The 20,594-nt window shown below is 41.0% G+C and overlaps 1 protein-coding gene across 2 annotated transcripts; it reads left to right on the forward strand.

Moving 5' to 3' along the window:
• Window positions 1-580: 580 nt before the first annotated feature.
• Window positions 581-18,860, forward strand: eva1b (eva-1 homolog B). 2 transcript variants are annotated; one of them, XM_062962100.1, is made up of 3 exons: window positions 581-774; window positions 13,798-13,886; window positions 16,625-18,860. In XM_062962100.1, exons 2-3 carry the CDS (start codon window positions 13,820-13,822, stop codon window positions 17,059-17,061), a joined length of 504 nt encoding a protein of 167 aa, XP_062818170.1. In that variant the 5' UTR covers window positions 581-774; window positions 13,798-13,819; the 3' UTR covers window positions 17,062-18,860. The 2 variants fall into 2 exon arrangements, with proteins under 2 accessions (XP_062818170.1, XP_062818168.1); XM_062962098.1 differs by lacking the exon at window positions 581-774 and adding an exon at window positions 7,484-7,630.
• The last annotated feature ends 1,734 nt before the right edge of the window (window positions 18,861-20,594 follow it).

Below are 20,594 nucleotides of genomic sequence, written 5' to 3' on the forward strand. Positions count from 1 at the left end.
GTAGTTCAATACGCAGGAATGTTATGTTGTAATTACTGTATTTAATAATTTAGCACCAAAATATCATGATATATTGAAAACATTGACTACAAAAATGCCTTGGATAATCCAGAACCTTGGATAACCGAGTTTTGGATAAGTGAGACTCTACTGTACCTTTATTTACTAAGATAACACTATGTAACAAAATTTGAAAAAATATTCTGTTCCTGGTTTGAAAGTGCTACTTCCTGTTTAATGGTGCGGTAGTTAGTTACTTTGAAAATAGTTGTTCTACTCCAAATACTCATTGGTAAACTACAGCAAAATGTAATTTTGCAGCAAAATGTAGTTTCCCCTCCCACAGAAACAAAGGTCTTAATAATTTTTCCCATGTTTTTCATTATAGAACCCATTAGGAAATGACATTTATAAACCAGGAACAAAAATTGTTTTAAATAGTGTTATATTATAAGCCCTTAGTCCTGGAGATTGGTCTGGTGGCTGGGAGAGGGAGCTTCCTGGCCCAAAGCTCATCCCTGCTGAGCCATCACATTGTTGGCATTTTTTTCGGCTGGAAGGGATCTCTCTGGACAAGGGTCAGGCGGGTTTCACTCCACTGTCAGGACAACTTCCAGACACTTTTCCTGCAACAGGAGAGAAATTGCAAGAGATCCAAGTGGATCCCCGAGAGGCCATTGAGGGGAATATCTCAGGGTTGAGACCAGGACCAGAAGGGAATCCAGGGAGCACTGCTGGCTTTGACTGCAGCCCCCATCATCCTGTGGAACAGAGGTCAGTGGCCACAAGGGGAAACTGAGTTCTATCGATGGCTAGGTCTCCTATTTATGTTTGTTTATTATTATTATTATTATTATTATTATTATTATTATTATTATTATTATGACACAGCAAACAAGATAGATATGCTGGATTTCGTATCACAAAATCACAAGTCGAACACTTCCCAAGTGTCCAAACTGTGTGATATATTTTCGGATGATGCGTGTAGATCCCAGTAAGGTGGCCTTTTGCAATTGGCAGATCGTGATTTTGTCAATGTCTATTGTTCCCAAATGCCGGCTGAGATCTTTTGGTGATGTCGCCATCCCAGGTGACAGTCGCATTGACGAAAAACAACAGGAAAAATTCAGCCGCTATCAGGACCTCAAGATTGAACTTCAAAGATTATTATTGTTATTGTTATTTTTATTTATATCCTGCTTTATCTCTCTAAAGGAAAACACTCAAAAGGGTTCAAGACCCCAAAGCAGCTCCCAACCATGTATTATTATTATTATTGACACAACGACATAGTATGACACAGCAAACAAGAAAGATATGCTGGATTTCGTATCACAAAATCACAAGTTGAATACTTCCCAAGCGTTTAGAACTCTGTGATTTATTATTATTATTTATTATTATTGACACAAAGACAGAGTATGACACAGCAAATGAGATATATATGCTAGATGATGATGATGATGATTATTATTATTATTATTATTTGTATCCCACTTTATCTCTCTAAAATAAAATATCCAAAGCAGCTCAAGACCCCAAAGCATCTCCCAACCATTTATTATTATTATTATTATTATTATTATTATTATTATTATTATTATTATTATTAGAAGTAGTAGTAGTAATATCCTGCTTTATCCCTTTAAAAGAAAAACCGAAAGCAACTTAAGACCCCAAAGCATCCCCCAACCATTTATTTTTATTTTTATTATTATTAGAAGTAGTAGTAGTAGTAGTAGTATAGTGCTTTATCTCTCTAAAAGAAAAACTGAAAGCAGCTCAAGACCCCAAAGCAGCTCCCAACCATTTATTATTATTATTATTTTATTATGACACAGCAAACAAGATAGATATGCTGGATTTCATTTCACAAAATCACAAGTCGAACACTTCCCAAGTGTCTAGGACTCTGTGATGTATTTTCGGATGATGCGTGCATTATTATTATTATTATTATTATTATTATTATTATTATTATTATTAGAAGTAGTAGTAGTAGTAGTAGTATCCTCCTTTATCTCTCTAAAAGAAAAACCGAAAGCAGCTCAAGACCCCAAAGCAGCTCCCAACCATTTATTATTATTATTATTATTATTATTATTATTATTATTATTTTTATTATTATTATTATTATTTATTATCCCACTTTAGCTCTCTAAAAAAAGAGAGACCCAAAGCAGCTGATCGTGCAAGCAACACAATAGATATAATTTAAAACCTAGAAAACAACTGTATCATTTAAAAAGTATCAAAGGAAAATATTAAAATAGAATTAAAACTAGGACCGTTTTTAAAACAATTCGGTTAAGATACACAGGCAGGAAGCAGCCAGGCTTTGAAGCTGCCAGGCTATTCAACACTAATCAAGGTGGCCAATTGGAACCTTTCAAAATAAATGTTAAAATAAGCCATTAAAAACAGTTCACTAAAATCATAAGCAGGCCAGGTATTTCCTAAAAAGGTGTTGTTATTGTTGTTATACGTATTTGTATACGTCCTCTCTGGATCCAGACCCAGGCGGGCGGCATTGACGTCTTTCCTGCGAATGGGAGCTAAAGATAGATTTATTTTTTAAAACTTGGCATAAAAACCAATTGAGTTTCTAAACCAAAAACCAAGACGGCCGGGAAAAGTTAATTGGTGACCGAAGAAAAACAAAGCCCAAAATGCCCCTTTGACCGAACTAAAATCGGATCGAAAAAGCGTCTCTTGCTTCTAACTGGATTGTGGAGCAGAAGTGATGTGTGTTTTTGGAGTCCTTATCCAGCTAGGGGATGCTGGGAGTGCAAAAAGAAAGGGATGTTGTCTTTCCAATACAAACACACTCAGTGCTTCTCTATGCGCCTTTTCCATGCTTGCTCTGTGTGCTTGGAAAGAAATATCATGGCATGACGTGAAATAGAAAGGCCTTTCTGTGCTGGGCCTCCTTTGAAGCCGGGGCTGGGCCTCCTGGACAAACAACCGCAAGGGACGCCTCTACAAACAAGGCCCCCGTTTTCCTTTCCCGGCAGGATTTGCACAGAGGCTTTTCTTTTTCCTATGATGACACTTGGCCATGAAGACACAATCTGATCCCTCCCAACAGATGGCCATCCAGCCTCCACTTTAAAATCTCTAGAGAAGGAGGTTCCACTACATTCCCAGAGATGGGAAGGAGTCCAAAGGCCATCCAGTCCAACCCCATTCTGCTAGGCAGGGAAACACAATCCGATCCCTCCCAACAGAGGGCCAGCCAGCCTGGGCTTAGAAAACCCCAGAGAAGGAAGGACGCTCCAAGGAAGGAAGGACTCTGTGGCTGCGGCATCTTCCACCATTAAACTGCTGCTCTAATTAGCAGGAAGGGAATATTTATGTGCTCCTTTCCAATAATAATACAGTAGAGTCTCACTTATCCAAGCTAAACGGGCCAGCAGAAGCTTGGATAAGCGAATATATTGGATAATAAGGAGGGATCAAGGAAAAGCCCATTAAACATCAAATGAGGTTATGATTTTACAAATTAAGCACCAAAACATCATGTTACACAACAAATTTGACAGAAAAAGTAGTTCAATACGCAGTAATGCTATGTAGTAATTACTGTATTTACGAATTTAGCACCAAAATATCACGATATATTGAAAACATTGACTATAAAAATGGCTTGGATTATCCAGAGGCTTGGATAAGCGAGGCTTGGATAAGTGAGACTCTACTGTAACAACAACAACAACAACAACAACAACAACACATTGACAAGCAAACCATCAGAACAAATGCAATTAAGGCCAAGATCGAAAAATCAGCTGATGACCCAAAATGCAGACTGTGCAAGGAAGCTGACGAAACCATTGATCATATCCTCAGCTGCTGTAAGAAAATCGCACAGACAGACTACAAACAGAGGCACAACTATGTGGCCCAAATGATCCATTGGAACTTATGCCTCAAGTACCACCTCCCAGCAGTAAAGAACTGGTGGGATCACAAACCTACAAAAGTAATGGAAAATGAGCACGCAAAGATACTGTGGGACTTCCAAATCCAGACTGACAAAGTACTGGAACACAACACACCAGACATCACAGTTGTAGAAAAGAAAAAGGTTTGGATAATTGATGTTGCCATCCCAGATGACAGTCGCATTGACGAAAAACAACAGGAAAAACTCAGCCGCTATCAGGACCTCAAGATTGAACTTCAAAGACTCTGGCAGAAACCAGTGCAGGTGGTCCCGGTGGTGATCGGCACATTGGGTGCCGTGCCAAAAGATCTCAGCCGGCATTTGGAAACAATAGACATTGACAAAATTATGATCTGCCAACTGCAAAAGGCCACCCAACTGGGATCTGCACGCATCATCTGAAAATACATCACACAGTCCTAGACACTTGGGAAGTGTTCGACTTGTGATTTTGTGATATGAAATCCAGCATATCTATCTTGTTTGCTGTGTCATAATAAAATAATAATAATAATAATAATAATAATAATAATAATAGGAAAGGAGATCATACATAATAATCATCATCATTATGTTGTTGTTGTTGTTGTTGTTGTTGTTTGAAACACAACAAGATGAGTTCACAGCAGATACTTTGCTGGCTGTTGTATTGGATCACACGCCGGACACTTCCCAAGTGTCTAGGACTGTGTGATGTATTGACGAATAATGCGTGTAGATCCCAGCAAGGTGGCCTTCTGCAGCTGGCAGGTGGGGATTTTGTCAGCGTCGATTGTGTTTAAGTGCAGGCCAAAGTCTTTAGGCACTGCACCCAGTGTGCCGATCACCACTGGGACCACCTTGACTGGCTTGTGCCAGAGTCTTTGCAGTTTGATCTTTAAATCCTCATATTATTATTGTTATTATTTCATTTTAGTCTCAATAGAGCTGCAGAAGGCAAGTCTGCTGGAAGCTGGAGGCCAAAAAATGTATGACCTCCTTTCCAATAATAGCAGCAGCAGCAGCAGCAGCAGCAGTAGTACAGTAGAGTCTCGCTTATCCAACATTCTGGATTATCCAACACATTTTTGTAGTCAATGTTTTCAGTATATCATGATATTTTGGTGCTAAATTCGTAAATACAGTAATTAGAACATAACACTACTGTGTACTGAACTACTTTTTCTGTCAAATTTGTTGTATAACATGATGTTTTGGTGCTTCATTTGTAAAATCATAATTTAATTTGATGTTTAATAGGCTTTTCCTTAATCCCTCCTTATTATCCAACATATTTGCTTATCCAACTTTCTTCCGGCCCGTTTATGTTGGATAAGCGAGACTCTACTGTATCTATTTTTATTTCTGAAATTTACCACCCTCGGCTTATACTGGAGTCAATCTTTTCCAAGTTTTTTTGTGATAAAATTAGGTGCCTCGGCTTATATTCGGGTCGGCTTATACTCGAGTATATACGGTAAATAAATTTTTCTGTGGGCAAGCGGAGGGACACTACTGGATGGCATCTGTTCTGTATCAGAAACTAGAGCTGATGTGGTCTATCCAATGCAATTTTCTGAATCAGCTCCCAAATAACCAAACCGAATCTAAAGTTGACCAAAAAGTGATTCGTAACCCTTTTGGTACTACCCTGTTTCCCCGAAAATAAGACATCCCCAGAAAATAAGACCTAGTAGAGGTTTTACTGAATTGCTAAATATAAGGCCTCCCCCGAAAGTAAGACCTAACCAAGTTTTTGTTTGGAAGCCTGCCCGTCAAAGAGAACACCAGAGCGTGCAGGATCGGTTAATGTATGTACCATAGCGTGTTGTACATGGAAATAATGGTAGTAACAAGAAATTCTTGATAGGATTCACAGTTTGTCTGATTATGCTGGTTTGTGATGACAACTACTGTACAATGTTCAATTTTTTGTTCAACAAAAAATGTGAATTCTTCTTCATGGAAAAATAAGACATCCCCTGAAAATAAGACCTAGTGCAGGGGTCCCCAAACTTTTTAAGCCGAGGGCCGGTCCACAATCCTTCAGACTGTTGAGGGGCCGGATTATCATTTGAAAAAAAATACAAACAAATTCCGCTGCACACTGCACATGTTTTATTTGTAGTGCAAAAACAACAACAACAACAACAATGAAAGAACAATACAATATTTAAAAATAAAAATAATTTTAACCAACATACATTTATCAGGATTTCAATGGGAAGTGTGCTCCTGCTTCTGGCCAATGAGATAGTCAAGTTAATTAGGGTTGTTGTTGTTGTTGTTGTTGTTGTTGTTGTTGTTGTGTGCCTTCAAGTCATTTCAGACTTTGGGCGAGCCTAAGTCTAAAATGTATTTATTTATTATTTATTTATTTACTGCATTTATTTACTACATTTGTATCACACCCTTCTCACCCCAAAGGGGACTCAGAGTGGCTTACAAATTATATGTACATACAATATATTATATTATTAGCAAGCACAATATTAGCATTATATATTACTTTATTGAACTATACCACTATACTGTAATATTATTAGTAATGTTATATGTAATATAGAATATATAATTAATATTATTATATGGTATTATTATTAGTGTTATATTGTATTACATTATAGTATTATTATCAATATTATATGTATATACAATCTATATATATAAAAGAGTGATGGCATCACGGCGACCCACAAAACAACAAAACTACAGGCCCCCCAACCTCGAAATTTGACAACACAACCCATCATCCATGCCTCTAGGTTGATACAACAAAAAGAAAAGAAAAATGAAGTCCTAATTAGAGGGAGAGCAATAATTGCTTTTATCCAATTGCTGCCAGTTAGAAGGCTAAGCTCCTCCAACTTGGTTTCCTAGCAACCCAATAAAAAATAATAAAAAACACTTAAAAATTGATACAATAAAATACTATAATAACAGAAAATAACTAAAAATAATACAAGAAAATAATAAAATATAATAAATAAAAATATAACTTACAATAAAATTAATTTAAAAAATGCAAATAACGTCAAATAAAAATTACACAACAATTTTTAACCAATACCACCACCACTTTGCCACAGCAACGTGTGGCCGGGCACAGCTAGTATATTATATTATAAAACTGAGGGTGGGGGTAAATGTCCTCGGAGGGCCGCATCCGGCCCCCGGGCCTTAGTTTGGGGACCCCTGACCTAGTGCATTTTTGGGAGCAAAAATTAATATAAGACACTGTCTTATTTTTGGGGAAACACGGTAATGTTGGAGAGTGGTCCCTGGTTAAAAAAAAAAAAAAAAATTGGGAAAGGGAACTCTAGTCTCTGGAGCAGCCAAAGAGGGCAAGCCTGCTCCATCAGACCCGCTTCCCAACCTTGAAACGTGGCTGAACTTTGGAAAGGAGTAGCTGCCCTAGCCGTGCCTTGAGCGAGGGGGGTTGGACTAGATGCCCTTTGGGGACCCCTCGGTCTCAACTCTTTTGGGACTTTGCGTCCGCTTTGCCTGGACTTTGCAGAAGCCCTCCCTCCTCCCCCCGTTCCCTCTCTCTCTCTCTCTCTCTCTCTCCATCCCCCTTCCTTCCTCTCCTCCCTTGTTCCCTCCTTCCTGCTTCTGGGAAGCGAGGGAGGGAGCGGCCGGAGAGGGTCCCGCCTGCCGGGCATCGGGCTGGAAAGGAGGCAGAGAGAGTTAGAAAGGCTCCAGGTAAGACCCGGGGTTTTTTTTGGGAGGGGGGGAGAGATCTCCCTTTGCGGCCCTAAGGGGGTCTCTCCCCCAAAACCATCCCTTCGCCTTCAGCCCAGGTCCACCTCCCTCTTGATCTGTATGCTCTCCTTTCCAGTTGTTGTTCTTGTTGTTGTTGTTGTTCTACTGTTACTGTAGCCCAGGGGTCCCCAAACTTTTTAAGCAGAGGGCCAGTCCACAATCCTTCAGATTGTTGTATGTCTTTCGGGCTGTGTGGCCATGTTCCAGAAGCATTCTCTCCTGACGTTTCGCCCACATCTATGGCAGGCATCCCCAGAGGTTGTGAGGTATGGAAGGGTATTACATTATAGTATACCTCACAACCTCTGAGGATGCCTGCCATAGATGTGGGCGAAACGTCAGGAGAGAATGCTTCTGGAACATGGCCACACAGCCCGAAAGACATACAACAACCCTGTGATTCTGGCCATGAAAGCCTTCGACAACACATCCTTCAGATTGTTGAGGGGCCAAATTATCATTTGAAAAGAAAATACAAACAAATTCCTATGCGTACTGCACATCTCTTATTTGTAGTGCAGCAACAACAACAACAACAACGAACAATACAATATTTAAAAATGAAAACAATTTTAACCAACATAAACCTATCAGGATTTCAATGGAAAGTGTGGGCCTGCTACTGGCCAATGAGATAGTCAAGTTAATTAGGGTTGTTGTTGTTGTTGTTGTTGTGTGCCTTCAAGTCATGTCAGACTTTGGCCGAGCCTAAGTCTAAAATTAATTATTTACTTACTGCATTTATTTACTACATTTATATCCCACCCTTCTCACCCCCAAGGGGACTCAGAGTGGCTTACAAATTATATGTACATACAATATATTATATTATTAGCATAGCACAATATTAGCATTATATATTACTATATTGAACTATACCACTATACTGTAATATTATTAGTAATATTATATGTAATATAGAATATATAATTAATATTATTATATGGTATTATTATTAGTGTTATATTGTATTACATTATAATATTATCAATATTATATGTATATACAATATATTATATTATAAAACTGAGGGCGGGGGCCAGGGAAATGACCTCGGAGGGCCGCATCCGGCCCCCGGGCCTTAGTTTGGGGACCCCTGCTGTAGCCTCTGGAGCAGGAGAAGGCACGCCTGTTGTGAGCTGGACCCAAAAACCAGGGACTATGATGATCTCTTTCCCAATAAATAATGCAGTAGAGCAGAGGTCTCCAAACTTTTAAAACAGGGGGCCAGTTCACGATCCTTCGGACCGTTGGAGGGCCGGACTATAGTTGGCCACCGAGCAATAATAAATAAATAAATAAATAATAACATCTATATATATAAAAGGGTGATGGCATCACGGCAGTGGACAAAACAACAAAAGTAAACACCCCACAACCTCGAAAATTGACAGCACAACCCCTCATCCATGCCTCTAGGTTGATACAACAAAAAGAAAAGAAAAATGAAGTCTTAATTAGAGGGAGAGGAATAATTGTTTTTATCCCATTGCTGCCAGTTAGAAGTCTAAGCTCCTCCAACTTGGTCTCCTAGCAACCCAATAAAAATAATAAAAAAACACTAAAAAATTAATACAATAAAATACCCTAATAACAAAAAATAACTAAAAATTATACAAGAAAATAATAAAATATAATAAATAAAAAGATAACTTACAATAAAATTAATTAAAAAATACAAATAACATCAAATAAAAATTACACAACATTTTTTAACCAATACCACCACCACTTTGCCACAGCAACGCGTGGCCGGGCACAGCTAGTAAATAATAAAAAGAAGGTTGGAAGAGACCCTTTGGGCCATTGAGTCCAATCCCCTTCTGCCTTTGTGCACCGAAAGCACAAGCAAAACACCCCTGACAGATGGCCACCCAGCCTCAACGTTAATAATAATAGTAATAATAATAATAATAATAATCATAATAATAAAGAGAGTTGGAAGAAACCCTGTGGGCCATTTAGTCAAACCCTTTCTGCCTTTGTGCACCAAACGCACAAGCAAAGCACCCCTGACAGATGGCCTCCCAGCCTCAATGTTGTTAATAATAATAATAAGAAGAAGAAGAAGAAGAAGAATTGTAAGAGAAGAAGAGAACCCTTGGGTCATTTAGCCCAACCCCCTTCTGCCCTTGAGCTGTGGGAGCCAGATAAATGGCTTTGATGGGCCGCATCCGGCCCCCGGGCCTTAGTTTGGGGACCCCTGCAGTAGAGTCTCACTTATCCAAGCTAAACGGGCCAGCAGAAGCTTGGATAAGCGAATATCTTGGATAATAAGGAGGGATTAAGGAAAAGCCTATTAAACATCAAATTAGGTTTTGATTTTACAAATTAAGCACCAAAACATCATGTTATACAACAAATTTGACAGAAAAGGTAGTTCAATACACAGTAATGTTATGTTGTAATTACTGTATTTATGAATTTAGCACCAAAACATCACAATATATTGAAAACAATGACTACAAAAATGGCTTGGATTATCCAGAGGCTTAGATAAGCGAGGCTTGGATAAGTGAGACTCTACTGTAATAGTAGTACTAGTAGTAATAGTAGTAGTAGTGCTAGTAATAATAATAATCAAAAGCCAACATCTTGTTTGCTGTGTAGTAATCTTGCTGTGTTGTTATTATTATTATTATTATTATTATTATTATTATTATTATTATTGACACAACGACATAGTATGACACAGTATACAAGATAGATATGCTGGATTCCGTATCACAAAATCACAAGTCGAACACTTCCCAAGTGTCTAAAACTGTGTGATGTATTTTCAGATGATGCACACAGATCCCAGTAGAGTGGCCTTTTGCAGTTGGCAGATTGTAATTTTGTCAATGTTTATTGTTTCCAAATGCCAGCTGAGATCTTTTGGCACCCAGTGTGCCAATCACCACCGGGATTATTATTATTATTTTGAGTTTTGATTGAAGTAAAAAATCAAAAACTCCTCAAAGCACAGCAGACAAAAAATCAGTACAAGAAAACCGCACTACAAACTAGAGCTGACAGCTGGCACAACAAAACATTGTATGGAAAGTTCCTTGACAAAATTGAAGGAAAAGCTGATAAGGAGAAGACCTGGCTCTGGCTCACGAATGGGACCCTGAAGAAGGAGATAGAAGGCCTGATCCTTGCAGCCCAGGAGCAAGACATCAGAACAAATGCAATTAAGGCCAAGATCGAAAAATCAGCTGATGACCCAAAATGCAGACTGTGCAAGGAAGCTGACGAAACCATTGATCCTATCCTCAGCTGCTGTAAGAAAATCGCACAGACAGACTACAAACAGAGGCACAACTATGTGGCCCAAATGATTCATTGGAACTTATGCCTCAAGTACCACCTCCCAGCAGCAAAGAACTGGTGGGATCACAAACCTGCAAAAGTATTGGAGAATGAGCATGCAAAGATACTGTGGGACTTCTGAATCCAGACTGACAAAGTTCTGGAACACAACACACCAGACATCACAGTTGTGGAAAAGAAAAAGGTTTAGATCATTGATGTCGCCATCCCAGGGGACAGTCACATTGACGAAAAAAAACAAGAAAAACTCAGCCGCTATCAGGACCTCAAGATTGAACTTCAAAGACTCTGGCAGAAACCAGTGCAGGTGGTCCCAGTGGTGATGGGCACATTGGGTGCCGTGCCAAGAGATCTCAGCCGGCATTTGGAAACTATAAACATTGACAAAATCACAGTCTGCCAACTGCAAAAGGCCACCCTACTGGGATCTGTGCGCATCATCCGAAAATACATCACACAGTCCTAGACACTTGGGAAGTGTTCGACTTGTGATTTTGTGATATGAAATCCAGCATGTCTATCTTGTTTGCTGTGTCATACAATAATAATAATAATAATAATAATAATAATAATAATAATAATAATAATAAAAAGCAGTGCCAAGCCACATTAATCCGACAGTGTGGACACAGCCATAGTTTTGCGAAAATATGAGGAGGAGGTGTTTTGAGAATGAGGTGGCCTTCTTCTGTCTTGCAAAGTGTGCAAAAGCATGAAAATGCAGGAGTCCAATGCAACCATGAACATCCTTCCCCCTTTTTTCTTTTTTCTGTTTTTACTGTTTATAAAGAGACAGGAAAACCTCCAGGAATGTCTCTCTATAATCAGAAGCAAATCCCCTGAACCCCAGGGCTTCCTGGAGGACTCTGCAATGCAATGTGGCAGAAAACGGGGAGGCGAAGAAAAGAAGTCAGGAAAAGACTATTGGCACGGCATCCAATGTGCCCATCACCACCGGGACCACCTGCAGTGGTTTCTGCCAGAGTCTTTGAAGTTCAATCTTGAGGTCCTGATAGCGGCTGAGTTTTTCCTGTTGTTTTTCGTCAATGCGACTGTCACCTGGGATGGCAACAGCAATAATCCAAACCTTTTTCTTTTCCACAACTGTGATGTCTGGTGTGTTGTGTTCCAGAACTTTGTCAGTCTGGATTCGAAAGTCCCACAGTATCTTTGTGTGTTCATTTTCCAATACTTTTTCAGGTTTGTGATCCCACCAGTTCTTTGCTGCTGGGAGGTGGTACTTGAGGCATAAGTTCCAATTAATCATTTGGGCCACATAGTTGTGCCTCTGTTTGTAGTCAGTCTGTGTGATTTTCTTACAGCAGCTGAGGATATGATCAATGGTTTTGTCAGCTTCTTTGCACAGTCTGCAATTTATTATTATTATTATCATTATTGTTACTATTATTATTATTATTATTAGTTTTAATGGCTCGCTGCTATGAAGTCTTGGGAGTTGGAGCATTCTTAGGCAGAGAAGGGAAAAGACGTTATAGAACTACAGTTCATGGGCGTGGATTTTAGGCAGAAAGAGGTCATAAATGGGGAGGCGCGTTGGTCACAGGGTGCCCTGGATTCAATTCTCCCTCCTCTCAAGGAGCCCCATGACAAGCCTCCAGGGAAAGGAAGGGAAGGGCTCAGAAGAGCTATGCATTTATTGACACTGAAGTTGTGAGAATTATGCATTTTTTGACATTGAAGTTGCAATGGCTATGCATTTCTTGACATTGAAATTGCAAGAGTTGTTCATTTCTTGACATTGACGTTGCAATAGCTGTGCATTTCTTGACACTGAAGTTGTAAGTGTTGTGCATTTTTTGACATTGAAGTTTTACAAGCTATGCATTTCTTGATACTAAAGTTGCAATAGCTGCACATTTCTTGACATTGAAGTTGTAAGAGTTGTGCATTTTTAACACTGAAGTTGTACAAGCTATGCATTTCTTGATACTGAAGTTGCAAAGCTGTGCATTTCTTGATATTGAAGTTGTAAGTGTTGTGCATTTTTTGACACTGAAGTTGTACAAGCTGTGCATTTCTTAATACTGAAGTTGCAAAGCTATGCATTTCTTGACATTGAAGTTGTAAGAGTTGTGCATTTCTTGATACTGAAGTTGCAAAGCTATGCATTTCTTGATACTGAAGTTGCAATCGCTGTGCATTTCTTGACATTGAAGTTGTAAGAGTTGTGCATTTCTTGACACTGAAGTTGTACAAGCTATGCATTTCTTGATACTGAAGTTGCAATCGCTGTGCATTTCTTGACATTGAAGTTGTAAGAGTTGTGCATTTCTTGATACTGAAGTTGCAAAGCTATGCATTTCTTGATACTGAAGTTGCAATCGCTGTGCATTTCTTGACATTGAAGTTGTAAGAGTTGTGCATTTTTTGACACTGAAGTTGTACAAGCTATGCATTTCTTGATACTGAAGTTGCAAAGCTGTGCATTTCTTGACATTGAAGTTGTAAGAGTTGTGCATTTTTTGACATTGAAATTGTACAAGGTATGCATTTCTTGATACTAAAGTTGCAATAGCTGTGCATTTCTTGACATTGAAGTTGTAAGAGTTGTGCATTTTTTGACACTGAAGTTGTACAAGCTATGCATTTCTTGATACTGAAGTTGCAAAGCTATGTTTTGGGCTTCAGTTCCCAGCTGCCTTGGCTAAGGATCAAGGAATTTGGGGAGACAAAAGTCCAAAACGCTTGGAAGTGTTTGGGAAAGGGTGGTTTGGGAGACCTTGGATACTAGAGTGACGTAGGTGGTTGTGATGGTTCCTTCCTTCTCATAGGTGCCTTTGAGGGATCCGCAGGATGGAGACCCAGCCGCAGGAGATGGAGCTTCTCAGCAACAGCATTGCGGCCTATGCGCACATACGAGGTGAGTGCTCAGCCAAGAAGAGTGACAACGGGGTACACTAAGCGCAAGACCCTATCCATTTGGGTACCTTCTCGTAACATACCGTATTTACTTTAATGCTTCCCCTTTTTTGGATAAATTACCTTTGCCCCAGTGGCGAAGTGTGTTAAAGCACTGAGCTGCTGAACTTGCAGACTGAAAGGTCCCAGGTTCAAATCCTGGGAGCGGAGTGAGCACCCGCTTCTGCCAACCTAGCAGTTCGAAAACATGCAAATGTGAGTAGATCAATAGGTACCGCTCCGGCGGGAAGGTAAGGGCGCTCCATGCAGTCATGCCTATGGCCACATGACCTTCGGGGTGAGAAGGGCAGAATATAAATACTGTAAATAAATAAATAATAAATTTTGCCACTTTTCGCGCAAATACTTTTTTTGGTTTCAGGGTTGTAAAATTGAGGTGAGCATTAGATTCAAGACTCGAAACAATACGGTACTCTGCATTTTGGCACCTGAAACCCAAGCAAAAACCGTTATTCCTCTCCTAGGACTCCTCTTCATATTTTGAGTATATTTCCTTCTCGCTTCCCCAAAATGTCTCCTTTAAGCATTTTCGCAGCCGGTCAGTAGCAACTCTCCTTCTGCAGTAGATATTATATCTGTTTTTCCAGACTTGGATGCCAGTCCAAACCCTATTGAAAGGCTTCCAAAGGAAAAGTCTTCCAGCACTCTCCCTCGCAGTCTAGAGCGGGAAGGGTCCCCCAAAGGGCATCTAGTCCAGACCCATTCTGCCAGGCCAGGCAGGAATGCACACTCCTGGAAGATGCTCCATAGAAAGGTGGAGTTCACCACTTTCTAAGTGTCCATTCCCTGCCCCTTCCTTCAGCCTTTTCTGACCATCTCAGTGAATGCTAACCTGCATTTTAATACTATGTATCTTGTATTTTAATAATGTTTTATTTCTTTGTTTTAATAATGTTGTACCCTGCCTCAAACCACAGGGAGAGGAGGTTAATAATTGCATTATTATTGTTGTTGTTGTTGTTGTTGTTACAATGTTACACTATGTAACAAAATTTGAAAAATATTCTGTTTCTGGTTTGAAAGTGTTATTTCATGTTTAATTGTGCAGCCCTTACTTTGAAAGTACAGTAGAGTCTTACTTATCCAAGATAAACGGGCCGGCAGAACACTGGATAAGCGAATATGTTAGATAATAAAGAGGGATTAAGGAAAAGCTTATTAAATGTCAAATTAGGTTATGATTTTACAAATTAAGCACCAAAACATCATGTTTAACAACACATTTGACAGAAAAAGTAGTTCAATAGGCAGTAATGCTACGTAGTAATTACTGTATTTATGAATTTAGCACCAAAATATCACGATGTATTGAAAACATTGACTACAAAAATGTGTTGGATAATCCAGAACGTTGGATAAGTGAGACTCTACTGTAGTCGTTTTACTCCAGAAACATCGTTTTTGTGGCTGCCACAAACTAGGTTGTCACCCGCACTAGCCAACTTTTGCCGTGTGCAAAACTGATGCTCAGGCTTTTAAAGTAATTGTCTTGTTATGTTGTTTTTGTTTATAGTTGGAATGTTTTAAATTGCTATTAAATTTTATACATGTAATGCAGACCGAAAGGTCCCAGGTTCAAATCTGGGGAGCGGAGTGAGAGCCCACAGTTAGCTCCATCTTCTGCCAACCTAGCAATTCGAAAACTTGCCAATGTGAGTAGATGAATAGGTACCGCTCCGGCGGGAAGGTAACAGCGTTCCATGCAGTCATGCCAGCCACGTGACCTTGGAGGTGTCTATGGACAATGCTGGCTCTTTGGCTTAGAAATGGAGATGAGCACCAACCCCCAGAGTCAGACGTGACTGGACTTAACGTCAGGGGAAACCTTTACCTTTTTAATGCTATGTTATGTTATTGTTTGGGCTTGTCCCTGTGTGAGCCACCCCGAGTCCCTTTGGGGAGATGGGGTGGGGTATAAGAATAAAGTTTATTATTTTATTTATTATTAGGTTGAATTGGTTGAGACTCTATGCATGATGTCCCTCCCGCAAAAAAAACATTTTGCCAGTTTAATAAACTTTTTCCCACGTTTTTATGATATAACCAATTGGGAAATGACATTGATAACCCAGGAACAAAAATTGTCTTACACAGTATTATTATTATTATTATTATTATTATTATTATTATTATTATTATTATTATTAGCTGTGCCCGGCCACGCGTTGCTGTGGCGAAGTATGATGGTATGGGAAATAAAGTATTGAGGAATTGGTGGTAGTTAAGGTAAAGGGTAAAGGATTTACCTTACATTAAGTCCATTATAAATGGGTTATATAGCTGTGTGGAAGGGCCTTGAGTCTGCACTGCCATATAATCCAGTTAAAATCAGATAATCTGTATTTTATAGACAGTGTGGAAGAGGCCTAAGTGAGGCCTAACTCTGCCTGTCCCCTGGGCTGAGTGGGTTGCTAGGAGACCAAGTGGGCAGAGCTTAGCCTTCTAACTGGCAGCAATTGGATAAAAACAATTATTCCTCTCCCTCTAATTAGGACTTTATTTTCCTTTTCTTTTTGTTGTATGAACGTAGAGGTATGGATGAGGGGTTGTGCTGCCAAGTTTAGTGTTTCTGGGATTTGTCGTTTTGTTGTTTTGTCCTAGGCCGAAATTTCATTACCCTTTTATATATCTAGATTATTATCATCATCATCATCATGACCTTCCTCTCTGTCCCCGCAGACCACCCTGAGAGCTTCGGCCTCTACTTCGTCCTGGGCGTCTGCTTCGGCCTGGTCTTGACCCTCTGCCTGCTGGTTATCCACATCTCCTGGCAGCCCCAGGCCCTCCCTCCCAGGCCCAGGAAGAAGCGGCTGCGGGACTTAAGCGAGGAAGAGGAGGAGGAAGACGATGAGGAGGAAGAAGACGAGGAGGAGGAGGAGGACGCCGTTGACGCCGAGTCCTCCGAACCGGTGCTGGCCTTGACGGAGCTTCCCTCGGAGACCCAGGCAACCCCTCCAGACGGGACGACCGTCAACGTCTTCGCTTCGGCCGAGGAGCTGGAAAGGGCCCAGCGGTTGGAGGAGCGGGAGCGGATCCTGAGGGAGATCTGGCGCAATGGGCAGCCGGACATCCTGGGCTCCGGCACCGGCACCCTTGGCAGGGTCCACTACTATTGACCTCCGACGGACAAATGTCTAGGCGGGCAGGTGGCTGCACAGCATCCCTTTCTTTACTTCGGTTTTGGGGTACGGTTTGTGCCCACCTTCTAAACATTGGTCTAGTAACAACTCAAGGGTCACTGATTCTATGGGAAGTCAAAGCCAAGGATATCTGTTTACATATTTGAAAGTCTGTCGGAAGGAAGAGGGAACAAACAGGCTTGTTTTCTGCTGCCCTGGAGACTAGAACTCAGTGGAGCGATGGGTTCAAATGACACCTGAACATTAGGAAGAACTTCTTGGAGCTGTTCAACAGTGGAACTGGAGCCTCCGGTGGCCTAGGGGATAAAAGCCTTGTGACTTGAAGGTTGGGTTGCTGACCTGAAAGCTGCCAGGTTCGAATCCCGCCCAGGGAGAGCATGGATGAGCTCCCTCTATCAGCTCCAGCTCTATGCAGGGAAATGAGAGAAGCCTGCCACAAGGATGGTAAAACATCAAAACATCCGGGTGTCCCCTGGGCAACGTCCTTGCAGACAGCCAATTCTCTCACTCCAGAAGCGACTCCGGTTGCTCCTGACATGGAAAAAACCCCCAGAAAAACAGTGGAACTCTATGCTTCAGAATCTGTTGGAGGCTCCTTATTTGGAGGCTTTTAAACAAAGGCTATGGAGCCTGCGGTGGCATAGTGGATTAAAGCCTCATGACTTGAAGGTTGGGTTGCTGACCTGAAGGCTGCCAGGTTCGAATCCCACCCGGGGAGAGCACGGATAAGCTCCCTCTATCAGCTCCAGCTCCATGCAGGGACATGAGAGAAGCCTCCCACAAGTATGGTAAAAACATCAAAACATCCGGGCGTCCCCTGGGCAATATCCTTGCAGACAGCCAATTCTCTCACTCCAGAAGCAACTCCTGACACGGAAAAAAAAAAACAGTGGAACTCTCTGCTTCGGAATCTGTTGAAGGCTCCTTATTTGGAGGCTTTTAAACAAAGGCTATATGGCCATCTATTGGGGTGCTTTTCGATCCCTCTCCAGTATTCACTTTGGCAACCCAGTTCCCAGATGTCTTCTCTTTGCAAGCACATCTCAGCCAGGAAAGGCATGGCTGGAATTCCAAAGGATTGTGCTTTTCCTGCATGGAAGAAAGAGGTTGGACTGGATGGCCCTTGGGCTTCCTTCCAACTCTAGAAGCCTTTGATTCTACAGCCTTATTTCTCCATGAGCCTGAGGCTGGATGGCCATCTATTGGGAGGGCTTGCATGGTGCTTTTCCTGCCTGGTAGAAAGGGGTTGGACTGGATGGCCCCTTGGGGTCTCTTCCAACTCTGTTATTCTATGATTCAGTGATTATACTTGCCACAATAGACACAATGCCCAAGCAGCAAAAGGCTCAATGATATTCAAACTTATTAAGTGACCAAGTTGAAACTCTTGGAGAGCGGGCAGCCAATTGAAGAGCGGTGCCAAGCGATGCTTCCTTGACACCTTGCAAGGAAATCGAGCTGTGACCCCCCAACTGCTTTCTGGACCACGAAATACATTGGGATCCTGGGCAAAGCAAGTGGGCAGTTGGCAGACTTGACCCGTGGCCATACGTTTTGGACCTTAAGTGGCTTTCCTTGGAGGACTCTGTGCCCAAATGCCACCTATTTGGGGAAGGGGTTTATTAGAAGGGGAATGCCCTTTTTATATATATATTTTTATATATATTTCTCATTGCTTCAGGTATCTTGTGGTTTACACCAGGAAAAATAATAATCCATTGTGTATAAGTGTGCCTTATCCTTTTATACGTGCATATAAAAACAGAGTCATTCAAGTTTGTGATGTTTCGCTGTCTGGCCTTTCCGATGACTTTCCTCACCGGAAAGGAGCCAAGGGCCATCTCCAGATGCTCTCTAACCCTCCTGATGTGTCCAAATAATCCGTTGGCAATGCAACGTTATAGCAGCTGCTTTGAAAAAGTCCCAGTTGTTCTCTTTCCAGTTTCCCCGCTTTGTCCCCAGCTGACCTCCCCGTGGCCGCAAACCGGGTTCAAAGGAGTAGTGAATGGGGAGAGTTTGCTTTTGCTTGAGTCCGTTTACCATTGGAGTCAAGCAAAAGCAAACTGCTGTGTCCCCTCTTTGCTTGTTTGTTCTTCCTCGTTGGTCACTTTGACCTTCTTGGCTGGGACAGAGCTGCTTGACCGCTGCAAAATGTTGGAGAACATGAACTATGAGTGGATTTTTTTTAGAGAGAGGCTTGCAATGCAATGCATACCTCACAACCTCTGAGGATGCTTATTATTATTATTATTATTATTATTATTATTATTATTTTATTTCACAGCAAACAAGATAGATATGCTGGATTTCGTATCACAAAATTACAAGTCGAACACTTCCCAAGTGTCTAGGACTGTGTGATGTATTTTCGGATGAAGCCTGCAGATCCCAGTAGGGTGGCCTTTTGCAGTTGGCAGATCGTGATTTTGTCAATGTCTATTGTTTCCAAATGCCGGCTGAGATCTTTTGGCACGGCACCCAGTGTGCCGATCACCACCGGGACCACCTGCACTGGTTTCTGGCAGAGCCTTTGCAATTTGATCTTGAGGTCCTGATAGCGGCTGAGTTTTTCCTGTTGTTTTTTGTCAATGCGACTGTCACCTGGGATGGCGACATCAATGATCCAAACCTTTTTCTTTTCCACAACTGTGATGTCTGGTGTGTTGTGTTCCAGAACTTTGTCAGTCTGGATTCAGAAGTCACAATAGCTTTGCGTGCTCATTCTCCACTGGTGTGATCCCACCAGTTTTTTACTGCTGTTTGCTGGTACTTGAGGCATAAGTTCCAATGAATCATTTGGGCTACATAGTTGTGCCTCTGTTTGTAGTCAGTCTGTGCCATTTTCTTACAACGGCTGAGGATATGATCAATGGTTTCGTCAGCTTCCTTGCACAGTCTGCATTTTGGGTCATCAGCTGATTTTTCGATCTTGGCCTTAATGGCATTTGTTCTGATGGCTTGCTCCTGGGCTGCAAGGACCAGGCCTTCTGTCTCCTTCTTCAGGGTCCCATTCGTGAGCCAGAGCCAGGTCTTCTTATCAGCTTTTCCTCCAATTTTGTGAAGGAACTTTCCATGCAATGTTTTGTTGTGCCAGCTGTCAGCTCTAGTTTGTAGTGGGGTTTTCTTGTACTGATTCTTTGTCTGCTGTGTTTTGAGGAGTTTCTGATTATTATTATTATTATCGTCATCATTATACCTCACAACCTCTGAGGATTCCTGCCACAGATGTGGGTGAAACGTCAGGAGAGAATACTTCTGGAACATGGCCATACAGCCCGAAAAACTCACGGCAACTTATGCCAAAGAAGTTTATTTATTTATTTATTTATTTATTTATTTATTACAATACTTATATCCTGCCCTTCTCACCCATAGGGGACTCAGGGCGGCTTACAATAAAACATAATATAAAATTTTTACAGACTATTCAATCAGTTAAAATTAAATACATTAAACATTGATAAAAATATACTTATAAGTACACAATTTGCATTCCTCCACATTCAAGT

This window comes from Anolis carolinensis, unplaced genomic scaffold (assembly GCF_035594765.1).
Source record: "Anolis carolinensis isolate JA03-04 unplaced genomic scaffold, rAnoCar3.1.pri scaffold_10, whole genome shotgun sequence".
Classification (NCBI taxonomy): domain Eukaryota; kingdom Metazoa; phylum Chordata; class Lepidosauria; order Squamata; family Dactyloidae; genus Anolis; species Anolis carolinensis.